The 21,417-nt window shown below is 42.0% G+C and overlaps 1 protein-coding gene across 1 annotated transcript; it reads left to right on the forward strand.

Annotated features, from left to right (window-relative positions):
- Window positions 1–2,851: 2,851 nt before the first annotated feature.
- Window positions 2,852–20,486, forward strand: pnocb (prepronociceptin b). Its single transcript, XM_036550518.1, has 3 exons — window positions 2,852–2,930; window positions 17,464–17,618; window positions 19,802–20,486. The coding sequence occupies exons 2-3, from the start codon at window positions 17,496–17,498 to the stop codon at window positions 20,402–20,404; spliced, it is 726 nt and encodes a 241-aa protein (XP_036406411.1). The 5' UTR covers window positions 2,852–2,930; window positions 17,464–17,495; the 3' UTR covers window positions 20,405–20,486.
- Window positions 20,487–21,417: the final 931 nt, after the last annotated feature.

The raw sequence follows: 21,417 nt of genomic DNA on the forward strand, positions 1-21,417 counted from the left end.
AATGGTATATCTTACAGTTATTTTCATATATATTTTGAAGTGGATTTTGATAGAAATGTTCAGTATTTGAAAATGACCCCAATGATGTATGTTTTTTCTAACTAAGCACACAATATGTCATTGGCAGTGTAATGGTACAGAAAATTATGCACATATTTAAGTTGAATATTGCACCATAGCTCTGTGAACAAGCATCTGCAATGAAGTCCACATTTTTTCAACATCTTCAGAAATCACAGGAAGCAATTCAAAACAGTGCAAATGAGAACAAATAATGTTTTCTTACATCATCGATAGCCAATAAATAGGTTTGCAAAGCCCCCTTAAATAAACGGTTCCTGTCCCACGTCATCCTTTACCATTAATCACTAATGGCAGGATGACGATGACATCCAAACAACCATCTAATGGTACTAAAAGTGGCTTTCTTGGACAAAAGACAAAATGTAAAATCCATTTGTCCAGACACTAAGGTGCAGATCCAGAGAGGAGAATCATGAAAAAGGAACAGCAAAATGGAGAGAAGTCATTCAGGTTTGAAAAACATTTTAAAACGGGCGGAAAAGGTGAAGACTCTTGTGCAGCATGCAAGAAAGTGAACACTTGGAGCTGAGGCAGGAGTGACTGTATTGTCCTTTCTAAGTCAAATTTTAGTGTTAATACACTTTAACTAACGTATGGTCACTGTACATTTACTACATAAATGTGTACTTTTTGTTTAAGCAGCACTTTGTTATATATCTTTAGTGGTGCTAAATGAATTCGTTTTCCGAAGTTTTACCTCTCTATGTCATTCCGTATATTTTTGTGTTGAAATGCTCGGTAGCACAGTGACCTGAATGCATCACAAGGTATAAGATTATTTTGTTGATAGTGTAGATTTCCAGAGATTATATCATGCAGTCTAAAGGGAGTAATGTCTCCAATTCAGCACAAAACACCGCTTAAGCATATTTGTCACCATTTAGGCCTCATTTAGGTGACTTTCATCTGAGACAACATGGAACAATTCACCTCTGATTCATTAAGGACTATAATGCTAGTAGATGTACATTGGTTCATGAGTTTGAAAATCCAGAATGCAGTGTTAAGAAGTACACAGAAACATGCTAAAACATGATACATTAAAATTGTGGTAGAGATGGTGTCTGAGTGGCATTTTGAAATTATTCACAGATGTAAATTTCCTTTCATTTTTTGGATTTCATCATTTTCATTTACAATGGGAATATATTACACAGGAGACGTTTCCAAAGATCAAAGCTGGTTATAAAAATAACTTTTCGGCGTTCAAATATGATTATTCCCGGGTTTACAGGCTCATTCAACAAATACTGTGTCAGTCTTGGCTGTTTACAAATGTTTGAGCTCTTTTAATTAATATTTTCACAAACACCGTTTCAAAAAAAGAATTGTTGCACTGCCAGTCAACCCTCAAAATAGAAAATTTCAGATAAGTACTCACACTAAGGTAGAATAAATGGAGCTAAAACATTCTCCACAGTACTTCCCAATGTCAGTGGGTGCTGATTTACAGAGCTTGGCTTCTAACAACCTGTCCTGACACTGATGAAGCCTGAGGCATGCCAGCCACTGCGACCTGCAGTCCACCGCTAGAGACCTCAGCTCCTGCCTCATGACCGCTCAGTGCGTGAAGATTACATGATGGATATTGCAGCACTTCACAGATATGTAAGATTGCGGAAAATGGGTTCACAAATCAAGAGGCACGCAGCACGGTCAGCCCTTTGCATCGATCCGAATCTGATGTAGACGTAAGTGTTGTTGATATGGTGTCTCTCAGAGCGGCCATGGCATCTTAGTCTGCCTGGCCAATCTGTGAATAAGACCCGCAGTTATGTCACTGTCATTCTGGTGCCCACTTGGCCTCACACATGCGTGGGCCTTTCGCATTAACCATGTGGCCTCTGAACCGCCCCCCGGGGGGTTCAGTGCTCTGGGTCTAGTGTGGCAATTAGTCACGCATGGAGACAGACAGACGGCTTGATCTTGAAACTAACTGATCGCAGATGACAACACACTTAAAACGGACTGGATCTCTTCCTGAACCCTTTTTTTCCCTCCTCTTCTTGGAGGTGAGACAGCATTTGGTCATGGGTCCTCGGAGATGTGTTCTTTGCCTTTGGGAATTTTTGTTTTTCTACCCAGCCTGCTCACTGACTGTAAATCATCTTCTTGTTGTCCACATTCTGATTCTCATCACAGATAATTGTAAACAGCACTCTACCAAATAGTGTTGATTGATTAATTGATTGATTAATTGTTACACAAGCAGAGCCTGTGCAAATTTTAATTATCCCAACAAGGTCAGGTAGGGCTCATTGTGGAATTAAAGACAGCAAAGGATGGAAAGCAGAGAGATGTCTGGATTTGCCCTCCTCTAAATGGTCATTTTAACCACCAAGTGCTAATCACGGGATGTAAGGACCTTGTACCTAAAATGGAATTCAACAAGGATTTTTTTTTCTAAATTTAAAGGCCAGATCCATACATGAACAGGTGAGAGACTGAGAAAGGTGGGCTGAGGCTTGTGGTCAATGCAGGATATAGCACTTACACACTGTGTAATGCACAAAAAATGTGTAATTTTAGGTCCATTAGTTTGTTCCTGGAACTAGTGACATAGGCTGAGGTGCATACGTCAGCATTGACTAAGGGATGTGTTGCCATCGAACATTGTGCGTAATAACCTCCCTCTCCATTGCTGTGTTAGAGTTATCAAATGAGTGGAGGGGGGGGGGGAGGAGGGGATAGGCTGGGCTAAGGGGAGGGGGCGTGTCAGTATAAGAAGGGAGCGTGACAGCATCCACTTAGTAGTTACAACCAGAGGCTGAGGATAGGACAAAAACTGCCACGCAAGCCCCGGCTTCCCAAACACCAGAGTGCAGGTCTCCTAGCTACAATTACAGGTAAGGCTGAGTGCCATTTCTATTCGTTTTTACGCAAGGGGAGATCCTCAGGGGGGAGGTGAGCTGCACCCATGTGATTCGTGAGGTGTTTCGTGAGCTTCCACGTTTGGAATTCGGGGGTTTTTAGTCTTTAGTCATTTATTTGCGGGAGTTATGTATCGCGTCGAGATCTGAGATTGGACTCCTTCTTGGTGTTTGTTTTCACTGACAACAATGAGATATTCAATGACAGGTTGCTTTTGCTGTGTCTTTGCTTGTTTGGCTCAATTGTTTGTGCAGCACAAATGCCTTGTCTCAAAATCACATTCTTACTCTTCTTTTAGCATTGAGTGGGTAAATAAGACAGTCAACATAAATCAGTTAATGTTATTTGTTTTGAGCCATAAACTCCATTTTCTCTTCTTTTCTTTGGTAATTCATTTATTTTACACACTCCATGTATCTTTTTTCTTTCCATTTATCTATGTATACTGGTTTAACATAAGATCAGAGACATACTGCATACTTTTTATCTCACAAAATGGCAAATCATCAAACAGATGCCTATCTTCATAAGAAGGAACAAAATGTGTTTATTTGTGTATATGTTCATTCCTGTAAGTCTGGGACTTTTTATTATCAGATATTTTGTGAATCTTTTGATTCCCTTCTGATGGCATTAAAGAGGGAGATCAAGCCTAGGTGACTAGATAGATATACTGCAAAGTATATTAATTCAATTCAATTCAATTGAATTGAATTGAATTGAATTGAATTGAAAGTATATTAAATGTGTTTGACAACAACAACAACAAAAGTCTCTCATTAGTCAGCACTGATGACAAGGATGCATTTCTCTTGTCTCACGTACTTGTTGTGCATCCCATAAAAAACATCCCTAATATTTTTTTCCCCAAACAAGCTGCAAACCACAGCAGCTTTTCCTTGTTCTTGGAATATTTACTCATGAGGGCAGGGGTGTGACAAACTTCCCTTTAGCACCTGCCCTTAACACCAGAGGAAACCTCCGTCTTCCCTGGCTGCGTTTCCTCCGCTCCGCACTCTTTTCAACTGGCCTGCCGGCTTATCATTACTGCCTGCATTTATCCACAGCTGTTGGTCCACACGGTCTTTATTCCTCCCCGTACTGTCCCTGACTGTACTGCAGCTATCCTGTGTTGTGTAGGTGGAAGGTGTTTTTTTTTTGGTTGCACAGTTTAGTGAATGAGGACAAGTAAAGTCCCCATTCGCTAACCTCAAAGACTGTGCTGAGGTAGTACGCCAGGAAAAAACAAGGCTCCTTACCTTCCATGGCATGCATTTTCATTGATGGCTGTAGCCCGGATCATAAAAGTTATTTCATGCCTGATTTGTCTGCTTTTGTTTTGTGCTTTTTGTACAGAGGGCGTTGTGCTTATTCAGTATGTGTGGTAGAAAGCTATTTATTTTGTTCAGGTTTTCCAGGTAGAGATCGTAGCCCGTAAGTCCACAGAATCCGCTTAATCATAGACATGGTTTCGGTTTTACTGACACTGCGGAAAGAAGAGTTTCCTCATTTTTCCCCTCTATTATTTATTCGCTCTAATCTCATTTAGTTTAAGTGTGGAGGATCAACAGTGCAGAGAAAACTCTGGGGTGTAATTTCACACTGCCATATCCATCTAATACAAGGAATTAACTTTCCTTCGATAGAGTGAGAGGTAAGCTAGTGTGTTTGAAGTTCTTGTCATTAAAAAAAGCACTGTGTTTGAAATTAAGATGTAATCACAAAAGCAATTAATTCCACCCTCACGACCGTGGATTCAATAATGATTGTGATGATAATGATAATAATTAATGATGTAAAACACATTCTCTTGATATGGAAAAAAACAGATACTCGGTTAATGGGCTTTTGAACTTAAAACCCAGTAGTTTCTGAGATAAATCCTTTTTCGCCAAAGACTTTGAATCATGCCTTGTCATGTTATCAGGAAAGGCACACACACAATTAACTGTATTTCAGGGGTATGTCATGTAAAATGGGTGGCATCATAGCAATCAATTTGTAAAGACAAATCAGCTTAATTACAATGAATGTATTTAGGACCAATGCACAGATGTGCGCCAACACTCTGGGTTTCAGTGAATGTTAATTCAGATGTGAAAAATGTGTAAAACTGTTACCATCAGTGAACTGTGACCAGTTCAAAGGTCATTAAGATGACATTTCTCCTAGATATGGCACATGTTTGAGTCATGGCAAAGACACTGCTGGGATATTGTTCATGAGTAATGCAGCAGTGAGTAATGACAGATAGACACATTTTTGCTTGTGGCTCTGACGCCTGTGTGTATGTGTGTGTATGTGCGTGCTGCATGTGTGTGAGTGTGTGTGTATGTGTGTGTGTGTGTGTGTGTGTGTGTGTGTGTGTGTGTTTGTGTGTATATGTGTTTTCAGGGTTCATAGGGTGAGAGAGGAATGTTGTGAGGGGGTTTACCTTTACAGGAGGGACTGGATCCATCTTTCCCTGAAGAAAAAGTGCAATGTTATAGCCAAGGTGTTCTGGTTAGGCTGTACAGCCAGCAGGTTATTGGCCTCTTTGCCATGCGACCACGTATCCAGACAGGCGCCAGAAACAATGCAAAAATAAGTGACTTCTGATGAATTTTACATCCCTTGGAAAAAGTAAGACTGCATATTTTTGGAATAGATATTGAACAGTTGGTTCCACAATAAAGATCTTGTCCAAATGTTTTACTCTGAGGGAGCCAGTGTCCTATTAGCAGTGCTTTCCAGAAATATCCCTAGCTCTGCAGTGGGAAGGGGGGAGGCTCATCACTCTTGATAAGAAAATCTAAATGGAAATGGAAAAAAAAACTTAGAGATTTGTTTTTTGGAGGGTTGCTGTTCCTGCCATTGTGTCGTTGATGTAATTAGGGTGGTGTGGGTACAGAGTGCATGTAATGGGATTTCACAGGGGAATTGGGGGGGGGGGGGGGTCACAGTCCAGCCCCCAGCCCTGCATGGTGCTGAACACTCTGCTTGCTTTGCATGTACCCTGAGGATACAGCACAGAGTGCACACACTGTTATTAAGAGGATATCAAGATATCAACAGGGGCTGTGTATGTGTACCACGTTTTTTTTAGTTTCATCATTACAGGGCTTGTATTTATTTATAACTTATATGTAGTCATAGCTTATTTATAGTTTATTTATGAAAATGGAAATTTCATTACGTATAGGACTGATTCCTCTGATTGTAGAGCAGTTTCTGTGTTGTTCATATCCTTTGGGAATTGCATTGCAGAGAGGCATCCCTTGTTGTACTGCAAAATTAACGTTCATTTGACGTGAAGCAGGGAATTCCATAGAGAATCCTGTCTTTCATGAGGAGCTCTTTGTTCTTGAGTGCCTTTATCTATACTTTCAGGTACTAATTACTAGCTAGTTTTGATATCTTGTTTCCGGTAATGAAGATCATTGCTGTTGCTTTAACTGTCACCTACTTGCAATGCAATAATAGATGCAATAAAATGGTAAATGCATCACTTTTGTGCCTTTACCATTCAAATGTTTATTGATTAAAAGAGAGGAAAAGTTGGTGTTGCCCTTAAATTCTGAACATTTTTCATCTAAAAATGTTAAAAATTAGTTACGCAGGTAGCAACATAAATTTTGTCATGTTTTAGAGGACAGGTGTCTCTAAAATAAAGACGGACCATTTAAGTTTTGCATTTGGTTTCTTCTCTGCGTTCTGACAAAATTAGATTGATTTCATTCATTGATAAAATTTGGATAATTTATGTTTTTTTTTACATATTCTTGTGTCTCAGAAAATTCAGGTAGGTCTTTCAATTTATGTTGAGATTTTTAAGTGTGTGCTGTTTGAAATAGCCCAAATCCATCATAACCAGTAGTGTGGTTCTTGTCTGTTTCTCTGCCTCAGGGCAATGCTATTTTATGCTTCCTGCTGATTGACGAATGCTCTTTTGATTTTTGTAAAGTGTGGGTAGACTGAGATCATTTGCGTCACCTCGAGGAGAATCCCCCTTCCCCTTGCAGCTTGCTCCTCAAGAGGCACAGCCTCTTTGTGGAAATTTCGGTTTGATTTCAAAGTATCAAATTTCACCCTTAACGAACGTGAGCACAGGTGGGTAAGCCGTGCCACCTATTCCCTGGTGATCAAAATACATCAGCTTGTGGCGGAACTCAGAGTATGCGTTTTGTAGACAATTTTTTTTGAGAGTTTGTTAACGAAAAACATGATTGTCACAGTCATACACACACATATGCTCTCTCAAGGTGGGGTTTTGCCACAGAAATGCCTTCATTAAAGTCTCTTAAGAGTATTTATTTCAGGAACCCCTTTGAAATGTAAAACTCTTTATGCTTTGTTAGCCTGCACCATGCTACCTTGCTTTAGAGGCAAGCTGTTTCATTTAGCGAGTATTTTTGGAGGCCTTTTCCATTAACTCCATTAATTATAACATGCAGCCATTACTTGCAAAGAAAATTGCATTGATTTTTGGTGTAGACCATCAGAACTTGTTCATTGGGCATATAATTACTAACATCAGTGTGCTTGAGCATCGAGCTACCTCACATCACTTAACTAAGAGAGTTTCGACCCTGTAAGGCATCCAGACTTCTAAAGGTTGCACAGTACCAGGCAAAAGTTTGGACACACCTGATTAAGATAATGGGAAACATACATTCAATGACAATTACATCTAAAGATTTATGCTCAAATGTTTGAAATTTGTTCCACAGAGAAATATGAAGTGTGAAGTTGATGCCTATGTATGAATTTCTTTCCCAAACAAATTTAATTTGAAAAATTTTGCCTATTTTGAAGAATCTAAAATATAGTTTTGATTTGTTTGTAACACTTTTCTGATCACAGCTTAATTCCACCTGTGTTATTTCATAGATTTGATGACTTTACTATTATTCCAATATGTGGAAAATAGTAAAAACTGGTACTGTACATAGTCAGTGAGTCTGAGTATGCAATTTAGTGTATGGCCATCAGTGAATTACCAGATTAATCAGTTAAATTGGTGATAAATGAATTCATATTTCCAGTGCTGTTATTGCTGGTGAAGCATGCAAGTCCAGATTCTCTCAATGATTGTTCAAGCTTCTTGTGCTGCAGAGGGAGGGATCTATGTTAATGGAAGCCAATCGGTGATCACTTGGCCGTAGCCTGTTAGCCCGGGGGCACCTGGGATTCTCATCTCCACGCATGAGTGGTCTTAGCCCCACTGCCTCTTTCCAGTGCTGGTGTTCCTTTTATTGAAGAGTTATGTCTGCTCCCTCCTCAGGGGTCTGGCAGGCAGTCTGGCGTGAAAACACACCGTGCAGACGATGGCCCAGGTCACAGGTGATACAGTGCCAAACATTTCAGAAACAAGCTTTTTTTTTATTTATATTGATTGCTTTTTTGACCTCAGAATCTTGCCAATTCAGTTGGATGTTCTTCTTCTGTGGTGTCCAGTACACCTTGTATGTCTGCGTGGCTAGTACTACCCTCCCCCTAAGAAATGCCCCGTTATGCAGTCTATATAATCAGTTAATCCTGTCATTATGCCTGAGGCACTTGAACAGTTTGATGCTTCTGGCTGATGCTCTGACACACTGTAGGAAACAGTTGTTCAGTGGTTCAGTGTCAGTACATGCAGACCACCGAAGTGCACCTCAGTCAGTGAGATCTTCATGCTAATCTTCTGTGATTGGGTAAGGTATTGATAACTGCAAAGTCATCTTCGCTGCTCTTAATAAGCTACTTCAACCTCTCAGGTCCAGCTTCCCACTGAATGATTTTTTCATTGCCTTACCTAATTTCAGATGTCTAGGAGCCTATAGCCTACAAAACAAGCCTACGAGGACATGTTTCCTAATTCTGTCATGTCCAAGATACAGTACTATCAATTGCCCAAATTTAACACATTTGTATTATTGTCCATTTGAATTAATGTATAAAATATTATAATAAACAACAACAATAATAATAATAATTATTATAAGCACTATGTAAATAAACTGCATTTTTAAAATCTACAAATATTTACAAATAATACCTGTTGTTATAATATTCTCAGTTTAAATAGAAGTAGAGTAAAAGGGATATGGTCAGAGGTGGTCATTTCGCCTGCAGTTTCTTATTTTGCTGATGAAGGAGTTCCATATCCCAGTATCCACTCTGAGCATGAGCAGAAGGGGTAAGGTGGGAGGGGGTTCCGTGTGGGAATGAGTCATACAGCGGAGTTCTGAACATGCAGAACTTGGTTCGGTAATTGGCTGGGGCAGCAATCAAGCGTGCATTATTATTAGTTGAGCAAAGATGATAAAAATTTGATAAAAAGATAAAAAGAGAGGACATGGCCATGAAATTAGCACTTAGGGGAAGGTGAAAATATTCTGAGTTATCCAGGATTTTGTAATCAAGGATTTTGTAACTGCAGAGTAGAGTTGAGGTGTAAGGATTGGTATTTATACAAACTTGAAACTGTTGCTAAGACCATGGTCAGGGAGGATTTGTCCTGATGGGTAGAATGTAAGTGCAAGGGGACCTAAAACAGAATCCTACGGGACATCATAATGAGCTAATGCAATGTCAGATCTCCTACTTCCAAAGGAGACAAATTCATGCCTTTCTGTGAGATATGTCCTATACTGGAATCTTATGGTGTCTAAATGTTTTAATAAGATAGACTGTTCAACAGTGTCAAAAGAGACATTGGGGGGCCATGAGCACTTCATCTAGTTTAGATGCTTGTCCCAAGTGTAGTCTGAATCCTACACCTCCAGTTTGGGTTGGAGTCTGAAGTGTCATTTACCAACAAAGACTAGGAGTCCATAGTAGCACAACTGGCTTCATTGCACCAGGGAAGAGAGAGTTTATCCTTCCTTTCCTTCCTGTTCCTCCTACCTTTATTGCCCTTTAGTGGCTTGTGAGAGATGTGTGGATGATGTCAGTGGATATGTACTTATCCTCCAGTTGTTGTTCTCTCTCATGTCATGCATGGTGGGACTTTGAAAAATAGATATTGGCTGCATGTGAGTGTTTAAATTTGCAGAGGATTGCATTTGTCTTGCTTCAGTGCTTCTGTGAATACGGGGTGTTGTGGAGGGGCAAGCTCGATGCTGTGCAATTTGCCACTCCAAAATGGTTCCAAAGTGGAAATGCAAACAGATAATAAGAAATAAACAGTGGCATAGAGGTCTAAAAGGAATCAGATGCTGATAAAGACCTGGGACACAACCTGCCCTGAGACTAATGTGAAAAAACGAATATGAAACAAGTCTGTAGTTTTTAAAATCGAAAAGACTAATGCCAGGCTGTCTTTAGAACAGGAATGATGGAGGCTCTCTTTTACATCAGAGGTTAGAAAGCCAGTCATTACAGATCTGCTATTAATGGTAATAATGACGGGAACTGAGGCAGGGTGCAGTAAGTTGGGTCAAAATGACACGTGATGCATTTATTTGAAAGTTGCTCTGGGTAAGAGCGTCTGCTAAATGGCATAATGTGATGTAAAATGCAAAGTAATGTGCTAAGGAGAGAGTTTCGAAATAGGAGAACCTAGGGGCTGATAAAGCCAGAAATGGCCCAGTTTCTAACACTGGTGAAACAGAGGAGGACCGCAATTGAAGATTTATGTTCTCGATCCTATTGTTAAAGAACATGAGGAAATCACTACATTGATCAGTACTATTGACCGTGGAGTAATTATTGATGGTAGAGAACTGAAAAAAAAAAAGCTAGAGAGGTGTGAGGGCCACTAAGCTGGCCAGTAATCGAATAAAAAAAAAATCCTGGAAAAAAGTCCTGGAGGTAAATGGAGACAGTCTGTACTATGTGTCTGTGTACATTGTGTCCAAAACATTGGACTTCCACTGAAAGCAATGCTGCTCTAGCATACTTTGATGGTACAATCAGTTCTTCCCCAATCACGATTTGATCCTTCGTGTGCTATCACATCGTTTCTCACTGACAGAATCAGAATTATTGCTGTTGTTGTTAGAATGTTGGAGTTCAAAGCTTGATTGCAGAGGGGTTTATTCTTCTACCTAAACAGCACAATGTTACATTGGTGTCAGTGAGAAAGTTACACTGTTTTAGACACAGGAGCAGGGATGAGCATGGTGCAGGCTGCCAGATTGTACTGTACTTCTAGGTTTCAATTCCTTTGGTTGTCTGAGAGCATGAGAAGCCCATCCAGTTAATATACATATCTATGGTGTAAGCTGCTTGTTGATGGTGGTAAAGAGGGCTGTAGGATTCAAGAGTCTTGCTCTGTTATAAAAGCATGGACTTATGGTCTGGATGATGTTAAAGCTGTCTGCTTCTTGCTGTTTAGAGGCCTGGATGTAGACAGTGAGATCTGTTTTCAAGATGTTGTACTGGGGGTTTTGCAGAAAGCAGTTCATCGGTGCACCAGAGGTGATGGTGCAGGTTTTCACTGGGGAAGACACGCCTGTATGATCACGACACCCTGTATGACCTCCTGCTCATGTCTGCAGCTGCTGGCTAACCCAGCATTCTACTGCTTTAGACCTCAGCACAGCTTCTGATACTGATAAATATAAAACTGTGCTCAGATGAATGGAAACTATTTGGGTTTTTTCTAGCAGTGACCTCAGCTGGTTTAAGTTGTACCCGTACAAGAATCAGTTTGTCACCCATGGAGACAGCTAGCCTGACATACAGTACCTAACATTATACAGGAGATCCCCCAACCCTGCCTTAGCTTATGACTTTCTGTATATATTCCTTATATATTTGTGCATATGCAGTATCTAGATAGACATATAATTACCTTATATGGTCTGGGATATAATGTTTATGCCAGCAATGCCCAGATGTATAATATTTCCAAAACTAATGGCCTGAATGCTCACCATACAGGGTGGGAGTGATTTTACATCAAACATTATCTTTTGAGGCTCATGTGAATAACATTCTTGAACAGTTCCCTTCCATATATGAAAAATTGCTTAGGGTCCTTAGGGTTTGATTCCTTTTATCCTTCACAGAGACCAAAAAGACTCCTCCATGCATTCATTGCTTCTCATCTGATATATTGCAGTTTAGAGTTTAATAGGCAATCCTCCAAGAAAAGTTTTGTATGTTTTTACTGACTGGAAATATGACCATAGATTTTGATTTTGTGGTGTTTGCTATTAGGATACACCCTGACAGCAGAGAACTCAGGGAAACTAAAGAAACTGACTTATATTTCACAATGTCATAGAACCAAACACAGGCTGGTGGAAACAGGTTTGGTTGCATAACAAACGGCTGGTGTGTGTGTTTCCCTTACCTCAAGAGATGTGTGTGTTTCCACAATAATGAATGGAAGCGACGACATCCTGGAGCCACGCTCTGTCTTGTTGTGTCCTTAGAACGAATCATTTGTATTCATTTTGCAATGACGACCATAAACAAGGGACAGTGTAGTCCGACCTCGGATGACACTGCTGTCACCTTGTGGTATCCCCTCATGCCAGTGATATGTTGGAGGACAAATGAGTGCGTAGCGGCTTTTAATTAACCAATGAATCAACTATTATCTCGATTGGCCTATTAATATGCCATTTAATCACAGAGCTTTCTATGAAACCGAACATTGACTTTTGCCTCCGCAAACAGACGGCTGCGCGGTTTCTCGTTTAGCTCCGCACTGTGCTTGGAGAAGTGTACTGAACATCAGGAGTTGGACACCAGGTGGTCTGAGGGTGGGTGTTTCTCACGGGATGGCTCATGCAGCACAATAGCAAATCAGTCAGTGTCGCCCTGCTCTCTGTTTGACTTGCTGCCAGACGGCAACAAGGAAGAACGCAGACAAACACACCAAGAGCATGGCCATATCTGGATTTGTCCCCGATATCTAAATAGCATGCAAAATTCAAAAGGCATATACTCTCCCCCGACTCACAGCGAACGCTCTCGTGTGGCGACACCTATCATCCCCTACCTTTCCTCCTCGTTTTTGCTGCACCCCTCTGTGCCGATAACACCCTTTTCAGGTTTCTGCTGTTCCGCCGACGGAATCGCTCCGCGTGAAGCGAAATAACGATAATGGAAGCGATTGAGAGACGGGTCTGTTGCCAGGGACCCTCAGGAATTCCAGCTGGTTTTATGCGCTGTGCTTTCTGCCGCCGGTGTGCTGCATCGCTGGTCTGTCGTTTCCACGGTGGAAGAGAGCCATCCAAAATAATAGGAGGGACATCATCTAATACGGAGGTCTGCAGGAGGGAAAGTCCTTAAACGCGTGATAAATCCAGACATCCTGGGAGTTGATCACAGAATCATGGATGCACTTTTTAATACAGTATTAAACTGATTATTAAATTGATGAATGATTAGATTGCATTTACAAGCAACTTACAATAAATGAGTGCAAATTTCAGGTAATAAAATAGCATGGAACATGGTATAGGACAAGCTTTTGCTGAAAGGAACAAGAGAAAGCTCCCTTGTGTAAAGTAAAAAAGGAACAAAAATTAATAATAAGAAGAAGAACACACAGTAATTCCCAGCTGCATATCAGTATTGACATGGGTTGCGCACAACATAGTCATTGACGTAATCATTGACATAGTCATATGATATGCTTCCAGTGAGCTGCATGCGTGACTAGATCTCAATTACTTGCTGTACAAAACAACCTCGATAGATAAAGACTGATCAATATTATTTTCACAATAGAAAGCATTACAATTTACACTTCGCACCCCATCAAAGTATGATGAATTGGCTCTACAATAGCACTGCCTAACTCATTCAGTCACACAGGTTGACTTTTTCCACACCAGGAATTTCCACTGGTTTCTTAAGTGAAAATACTACTTACTCTTTTTTTTCAGCAGTTCCTTCCTTTCCCTTGAAAGTCATCCTGAAATATGTGTAGGGGAGGCCGAGTTTTCAGCATTCGGCTCTCTGCTGTTCGCTACAGAGATAACACAATCAGGTTACTCTCTCAGGAAGCAACCAGATGGGCATAATCGGATTAAGCACGTTAATAATGTCATGTTCCTCACTTTGGAAAAAAAAGTAAACAAAGTTTTCCTTTTTAAAAGCACAATGATAGGAGAAAGTGTTCCCAGAGCGTGGAGAATGAATCAAAAACCACTCGGTCCTACAGAATAAACACCATGCATTCAACGCACTGATCTAACCATAAAAGGAAATATATCTGATCCAGGACCGATCCATGATAAGAAAAATGTCCTTGCCACTTAATGTCTTTAATCCTTGAGAGCAGGGGTAGGGGCACTGCCTAAATTTGTATTTCTCCTGAGTGTTCCTGCTTACCCACTTCAGAACAGCATAGACTGATGCTATCTACAAGAAGCCATTGTTTTCTTATTCTAATGTTAAGATGCATGTATGTAATGCTCCTACAAATCAATATCATAAAGACAGCAGAGTCTCTCAGGACAGCAGAGACACTCAGGAGATTATTTGCAAGCAGACTTTTATGGGAGCAATGGTGGGAGTGTGGGTGGGGTATTTTCCATTTAAAATAACAAAGGTTGTAACTGAAGTAAAATATGACAGGGGACATTTTGCATTCTGGTAACACATTAAGCCTCTTTCTTCTTTTTGCATTGTCATCTACCTCATGGGTGAATTGAGCCTTGCGCTTCTGTGTTGTGTGAGAATGAAAGCTCACCTGTACAGTGTATCTGTGTACGTACATTGTAAGGGTTGGGAAAATGGTTAGACCCCTCAAACTGGCAAACTAGACTTCTGCACCAGCAGGATGGACTGACATAGCCACTTCCTGGAGGAGGACTGATTGACGTGAAATACAAGCCAGTAATATCACTTTTTTTCCAGGTGCGGGCAGGAAAGGTAATAGAGTTTAAATCCCAGAACTCGAGAAGCATCGAGAAGCAGATGTTTTTTCTGGTTGACTGTTACTACACAGTTAATCGCTGTGATTGAATCACCCAGACGACACTCTATTACTGATGTGCCCAACCAGTATTGCTAAGCGTCCATAAATGGAAGGAGCGATCATAAAAAAGGAAGTGTCTTATCAGATAAGCGCCCATAATACAATCCATAATTGAGTCCATAACCCAATGAATTGTGAAGTGGTACCTTTCTTGTGTTTGCACTTAGTGGCAATAGCAGCAGCTTGAAATGCTTTTTGTGTTCTTGTAGCGGTAATTATGTAATGGTCGATGACCACCGCAAGAGGTCAAAGCTATAAATACCACACCCCGAGATAATGGGATCTGAGAGATATGGCGATGTCTTTTAACTCACGCTTGATCTCTCCTGCGGAGCTTTAAGAAGCGCTCAAAGAAAACCTTAAATCACCATGTGAACGTTGGTAATGTTCCCATGCAAACACTGCTGCTCCCTGGGTTCATTTTCAGGCCTATGCCTGAATTCAGTTTGCACTCCGGGTTTCTGAATCGGTAGTCTTCAGGCAACACATTCATATGCAGCACAAACTTTATTCATCTGAAGTGCAAAAAAAGTGATTGAGTCAGATATATCCTCCTAATGATAATAATGTTAAAAATTATATAAGAAAAAAATCGTGTCCGAGAGGTATGGTCATGGAATGAATTCGACGAAAAGGAGAGGTTGAAAAAGAAGCTTGTACAGCTCTGATTTCAAGGCGAATAAGTCTTACAGCAAGAGGCATCTTCGAGCTCAAAAAGATTTTTGCAGCACACAGTTGAAAAAGAGAACAAGCAAAAGTTGATTCGCTCCCTCCTCCCCCCTTCTGAAATCAAACCCTGGGCAGATGTCATCCCTAGAGCGTTCCACAGAGCCTGGCGAACCAGTGGCAGCTGGGCTCAGTGGGACTCTGCCTGACTGATACTCCCAGCCCGTGAAGTCACTGCCTCCAGCACATCTCCTTTTTATGCGGGAGCAAAGTTATGTGCGTGCTTCCCTTATATGGTCAACAGCACCCTGAACAGCGGCAACAGCCAGAGAAAAAGCACTGGTGCTCGCGAAGGTTTCCTTTCCTGTGTGGGAGCATTGCTTTAAACGTTTGTTGCTAACATGCATATTCTCATCTTCAGTGGTGTCCCAAATTGGACTCCAAGAATGACTAACCCTACCATGAACCCGTGGTACATCAGATATAAACTTTTCATGCAGTTAAATTAAGGCTTTCCAATACTGAAGTCATAGTTATGATGAAAAAGTAGCATTAGCTGCAATATGAAGTACAGTATTCAGGGAATGCTTTTAACATATGTCAGAATAGACTGCATGTATTAGAAAGTATGTGGACTATGGCAATTTTTAGATGTAGGTTTTTATGTGTAAGCCTTGCCCTCAGCTCCCCCGCAGTTTGCCTGTTGTTTGCTGACCATTAGCACAAACTTGCACATTAAACAAGTATTTGCGAAGGAGGAAATAGAAGTTGTATGAAATTTTAGGGCAGTAAGCAACTTTTTAGATGTGGATAGAAAATTAATCGAGCTAATTTATAGCGCGTGACATTTAATGGCCGTGGAGAACGTATTTAATCTTTTTTTTTTTCCTCCCCCGAAATGGCCTGGCCGTTTTATCATTCTTATCTCTGCACAGAAATTAAATTGCTATTAGAAATTCTTTATGAATAATAATAAAAAAAGACCATCGACCCTAAAAAAGGAAATCCTAATACAGTTATTTCCTACGTTTCCACAGTGAACGGGGGAGAGCAGATTGAAAGATGTCTCAGGGCTTTCATGGTGCCGTCTTTGTGTTCTCTTGGCTCTAATCTGCTTGGTGACTAATGCGCAGAGCTGCCAATGTGACTCAATGCCCGACAAACCCGAACGTCGCTCTCCCTCTCCCTCTTTCTCTCTCCCCCCCTTCATTTCCTTCCCATTATGCCACAAGCGCTAATTCATACATCAATTAAGGCAGATGATGGGTTTTGCTAATGAACTTCAAATTCGAGCTCTTTATATAAAGCAGATGTTGTTATTGTGAATTATATGTAAGTCACCCGCCGGGAGTGGGCAGGAGCAGGAGAAAGTAACGGATACCCCAATCTTTTCCCACACATAGCAGGGAAAGGGTCCTGACTTTCCAGATAAGGGTTTGATTACATTCACCCGTAGGACCTCTAATAAGACCCAGCATATCTGTGAGCTTGTTGTTATATATCAAACTTAACACCATGGGATTTATATTCAAATACCTGTTAACTTTTTTCTTGACAAAAAATGTTACTGACAATGTGGGATTAAACTAACGATTGCTCTGCCCCAAAGTACACATACATGCATATGGCTGCAAGTTTCCAAAAACAGTTTTTCATAATGAAATCTTACAAGTAGTATTTAAAATGCAAAATTTTTTTTGCACATTTGTGATGTGTTCACAACTAGCAGAGATTAGACATGCTATAAAGATATTAGATTTATGGTCTGCAGGGCTTCATTAGACCATACTGGTCTCATAAGACTGCTGCTACTAAAAGTATACAGCTAACAATCAAATCAGATAAGGTCTGGCTTTCTGTCTATCATTTCGATTCTCCGCCCCCTCTGCCTGACTCCTCCCACACCGCTGACACTACGCCCCCCCTCTCCCCAGGCTGTGCCCCTCCCAGCTCCACCCTGTGAGACATGAAGACCCCCCTGTGGACCCTGCTGCTACTGTGCCTGTGTGTCCCGGGACGGTGTGACTGCCAGAGGGACTGTCTGTCCTGCGGACTGCTCCTCCCCCAGCACCACGCCTTCGACACGCTGGTGAGACGCCGCCTCTCTGCTTCACACACACTATGTGGCAAATGCGTTACACCCTAGCTCCCCCTGGCTCCAAAACAAGCCATTCTAATGGCTGTGAAAGGGAAACAGCTAGCATAATCTAATTGTGTGTGAGTGTACAAACAAACTAACAAACCCAAGAGTGGCACAAGGCAGACCTCCCAAACCAAGGTAGCCGAGGTGAGCTCATCAAACCTTGCTATCTTCTCTCGTGCCAGCTCCAAAAACCGGCTGAAGCCACAGCATTGGGTTGTTTTCCATTTAGTTTATTGAAAAACGATGGCACAGAGGCGACAGTCCAACTCTCTGTGTCAGGGAACTGATGGGGAATTGGTGACTCCAAAAAAGCAGTGTTGCAAGTCCCAGCAGAACTAAACAAAAGCATATCAAAGCGATGAAGCGCTTGCAGCCATTGCAGGCCCCAAACGAATCGCTGGCAGAAACAAACAGGGTTTACCAAAACGACTGACATTGTTGTGAGCCTCAGTGAATGTTGTTTACTGGTCTCCCCACAAAAGAGCAATTGCATGCTCCGAAACTGAAACGTCAAAAACAAGACACAGACATCTCCATCTAGTCTCATTTCTCTCCTTCTTCCAGTTAGTGGTTCACCGCATCTGCAGCACATATCGAATACGAAAACAAACCTAAAAGTGTGTGCCTGTGACTGGGCTCTGTGCCACACAGCATGGCACTTCTGTTACCTTACCTCACTGGCTGTCTGTGCATAACACACAGCGTCTGTTACCAGCACATGACGTGGCTTCCCACACTCTCTGACCCTCTGAATATTGACAATGTCTTTCCTCACACTCTAAAGAGTGATTTTCATAACAGTTTATTTCCAGTTCTTACTCTATCTGCTAGCTACACCACACCCTTGGTACCGTTCACTCTCTGTATCTATTTCACGGCTTCATTCATTCAGAAGCTCTGCTCTTACAAGTACCTATGGCTAACTGACCAGACAAATAAAGGATACCCTTGAACTCATTTTCTTTCTTTTTGTTAGAAACACTCGTCTCTGTCTGAATTCTGGCCATAACACGGCTTTTAAATCTCAGCTAAAGTTTTGAGGCAGAGAGAAAGAAGTTTCCGGGCCAGACTTACTCAGGTGGGCGGGATTGGGGAGCCCTCACGGAGCGGCAGCGCTAATGTACTTAGCGGTCGTTATGTCCCACACAGCTGCGGCCGCACTGATTTGATCACCTCTGTATGAAATTAAACAGCAGCGCCATATGAGCTGGTGCTGCCACTGGCAAGCCACAGGCGCACCTCCCTTGGGTCTTTTTGCTCTCTGCAAACGAGACAGACCAGTAAGGGCACGTTCCCCGCCTCTAACCCCCCCCGCCCCAAATCCCCTGGGTAGGAGTGACTCAGAGGGTCCCCCAGCGTCCGCGTTTAATTTGCGCAGGGTAATTAATTTCCAGCAATAAATAAGCCCTCCGCTTCCCTCTCGTTTGCCACGAGTGGCTTGTGTTCGTGTCGTCTGCACTATGTTGACCAGATAACGCATTTTCGGAAACATATCAGAGCTGATCTGAGAACCGGATGCGTTTTTTTCTCTTTTTTTTTTGAGCCTGTCTCTGGAAACGGTCAATAAAGAGGCTTGACAAGACAAGAAGTGCTGTGCATGATTAAATATCCCCTCAGAGATATATTCGGTCATGTTATGATAAAACAGCTATGTTGTGTATTTTTTGAACATTAATCTGTGTACTGCAAACCCGTTCAGCGTAACCTAAAAAATGGAATTTTATCTCATGTCTGGATTTTACATATGCTAAAGGGAATGAGAATGGCTACCCTTGGTAGCAAAGCTGACAGTAGTGATGACACTGCCATCATTTTGGACACCCTGTTACATTTACATTTATTCATTTAGCAGACGCTTTTATCCAAAGCGACTTACATAGGTTACAGTTCTTTACAATGTCATCCATTTATACAGCTGGATATTTACTGAGGCAATTGTGGGTTAAGTACCTTGCCCAAGGGTACAGCAGCAGTGGATCAGCGGGGATCGAACCGGCAACCTTTCGATTACAAGTCCTGCTCCTTAACCACTATGCTACACTGCCGCCCATGGGCTGAGCTTGTGAGACAGAGCACCTTGCTAACCACCCCCTCCTGTGTGCCACTTTGTGCTGTCTCTCTCCTGGCAGGTCTGCCTGGTCGAGTGTGAGGGGAAGATCTCCCCAGGCCTCACCTGGGAGCTGTGTCGCCAGGCCGTGGACCTACCGCAGTTGCCCTCCCTGCCAGCAGGTGGCGACGTGCTGAAGAGAGGCGAGGAGGAGGAAGTGCCGGCCCTGCCGTCTATGGACATGGAGGACAGGGGGCTGCTGTACACCGAGGCCCTGCAGCGCTTCCACCATGCGGCGCGGGCCCTGGGCGTGGACCAGCCGGGCGACGGCGAGCAGCAGACGGACAGGTTCGACAGCAACTACCAAGAGGAAGAAACAGAACAGGAGGGCGGGGAGGAGGAAGCGGACAGCGCGGCGGGGCCGGAGGGTGAGGGGGGCGTCGTAGACGTGTCCAAACGCTTCGGCGGCTTCCTGAAGGGGAAGCACGCATACAGGAAGCTGATGGACCCCGGGCGGCATCTGCAGAAGCGCTATGGCGGCTTCATCGGCATCCGCAAGTCCGCCCGCAAGTGGAACAACCAGAAGCGCTTCAGCGAGTTCCTCAAGCAGTACCTGGGCATGACCGCCCGCTCCAGCCACTTCAACAGCCTGACCGCGGACCTCACCCGGCAGAACGAGGTGTAACGGCTGGCAGCCCCCGAGGGCTCTCACTTACCCTCCCCCCTCCCCCCCGCTCGCAGTACCTCAACACAGCAACTATGACCACGCCCACATGAAAATACAGAAAAAGAAATTGTTTTGCTTTTCTAAATTCCAAAATTTTCATTATAAAAAGAAAAAATGGAGTATTTAAGTAAAAGCCAATGTCCAGTCAGTATAAAGACATTTGGAGTTAACGTTGTATCATGACAGAAATATACTGAAAGTCATTATCTTTCTTTCGATCAATAACTGTTAGGAATACACCCACAGTAAAATACGGACCGTCTTAATGTTACATTTTATACTCTATTAAAAACATGATAAAACAAAAGCATTATGCACCATTCCTGAGTTTAAGCCCTTTTGCAAAGTCAGCTAAAGCACTTTATGGTTTTAGTCATTTTACGGTTGATTGGTCACATGAACAATGGCCAGTTTGTGCAAATGTGCTCTTTCTAATTTGCTCAATTTTTCCATTTGGCCGAGTGGGATATTTCCTGTCCCCTTGGTAATGCTGCCATCTGGTGTTCACGGAGGGAACTGTATTTGTATAGTCGTGAATCAAGATCCATTAACATTTCTCTGTGGTCAGAACCCGCATTTCACAATAAATCGTCCAGCAGACAGAAGGATTCGATTGTGCATGTTATCAACGATACCGTGTTTACCTGTAAATATACAAAATGCAACATGTGGAGTGTGTGCTGAATTCAGTTTGATCTAAATTCCAAGTAAACCAAGACAGAAGTAATTAAATCAATCTCTCAAACGTACAACGTCCATTTTTAAAGTCAACCCATTGAATGAAACATAAAAGTATTTGTTTAAACCAATTAAATCATTGTTTAGCCTTACCAAAATTCACTGGCTGGTTTCTCATCTCTGTTCAGTAATCAATTTTGTGTGTTTGTTTACGCAGCTGCTTTTTGAGTAACGTGTACTTTGCAAATATGAACTTTTCTGTTGAATGAAACCCTTTTGTTTGGATATGTAAA

Source organism: Megalops cyprinoides, chromosome 17, assembly GCF_013368585.1.
Source record: "Megalops cyprinoides isolate fMegCyp1 chromosome 17, fMegCyp1.pri, whole genome shotgun sequence".
NCBI lineage: Eukaryota > Metazoa > Chordata > Actinopteri > Elopiformes > Megalopidae > Megalops > Megalops cyprinoides.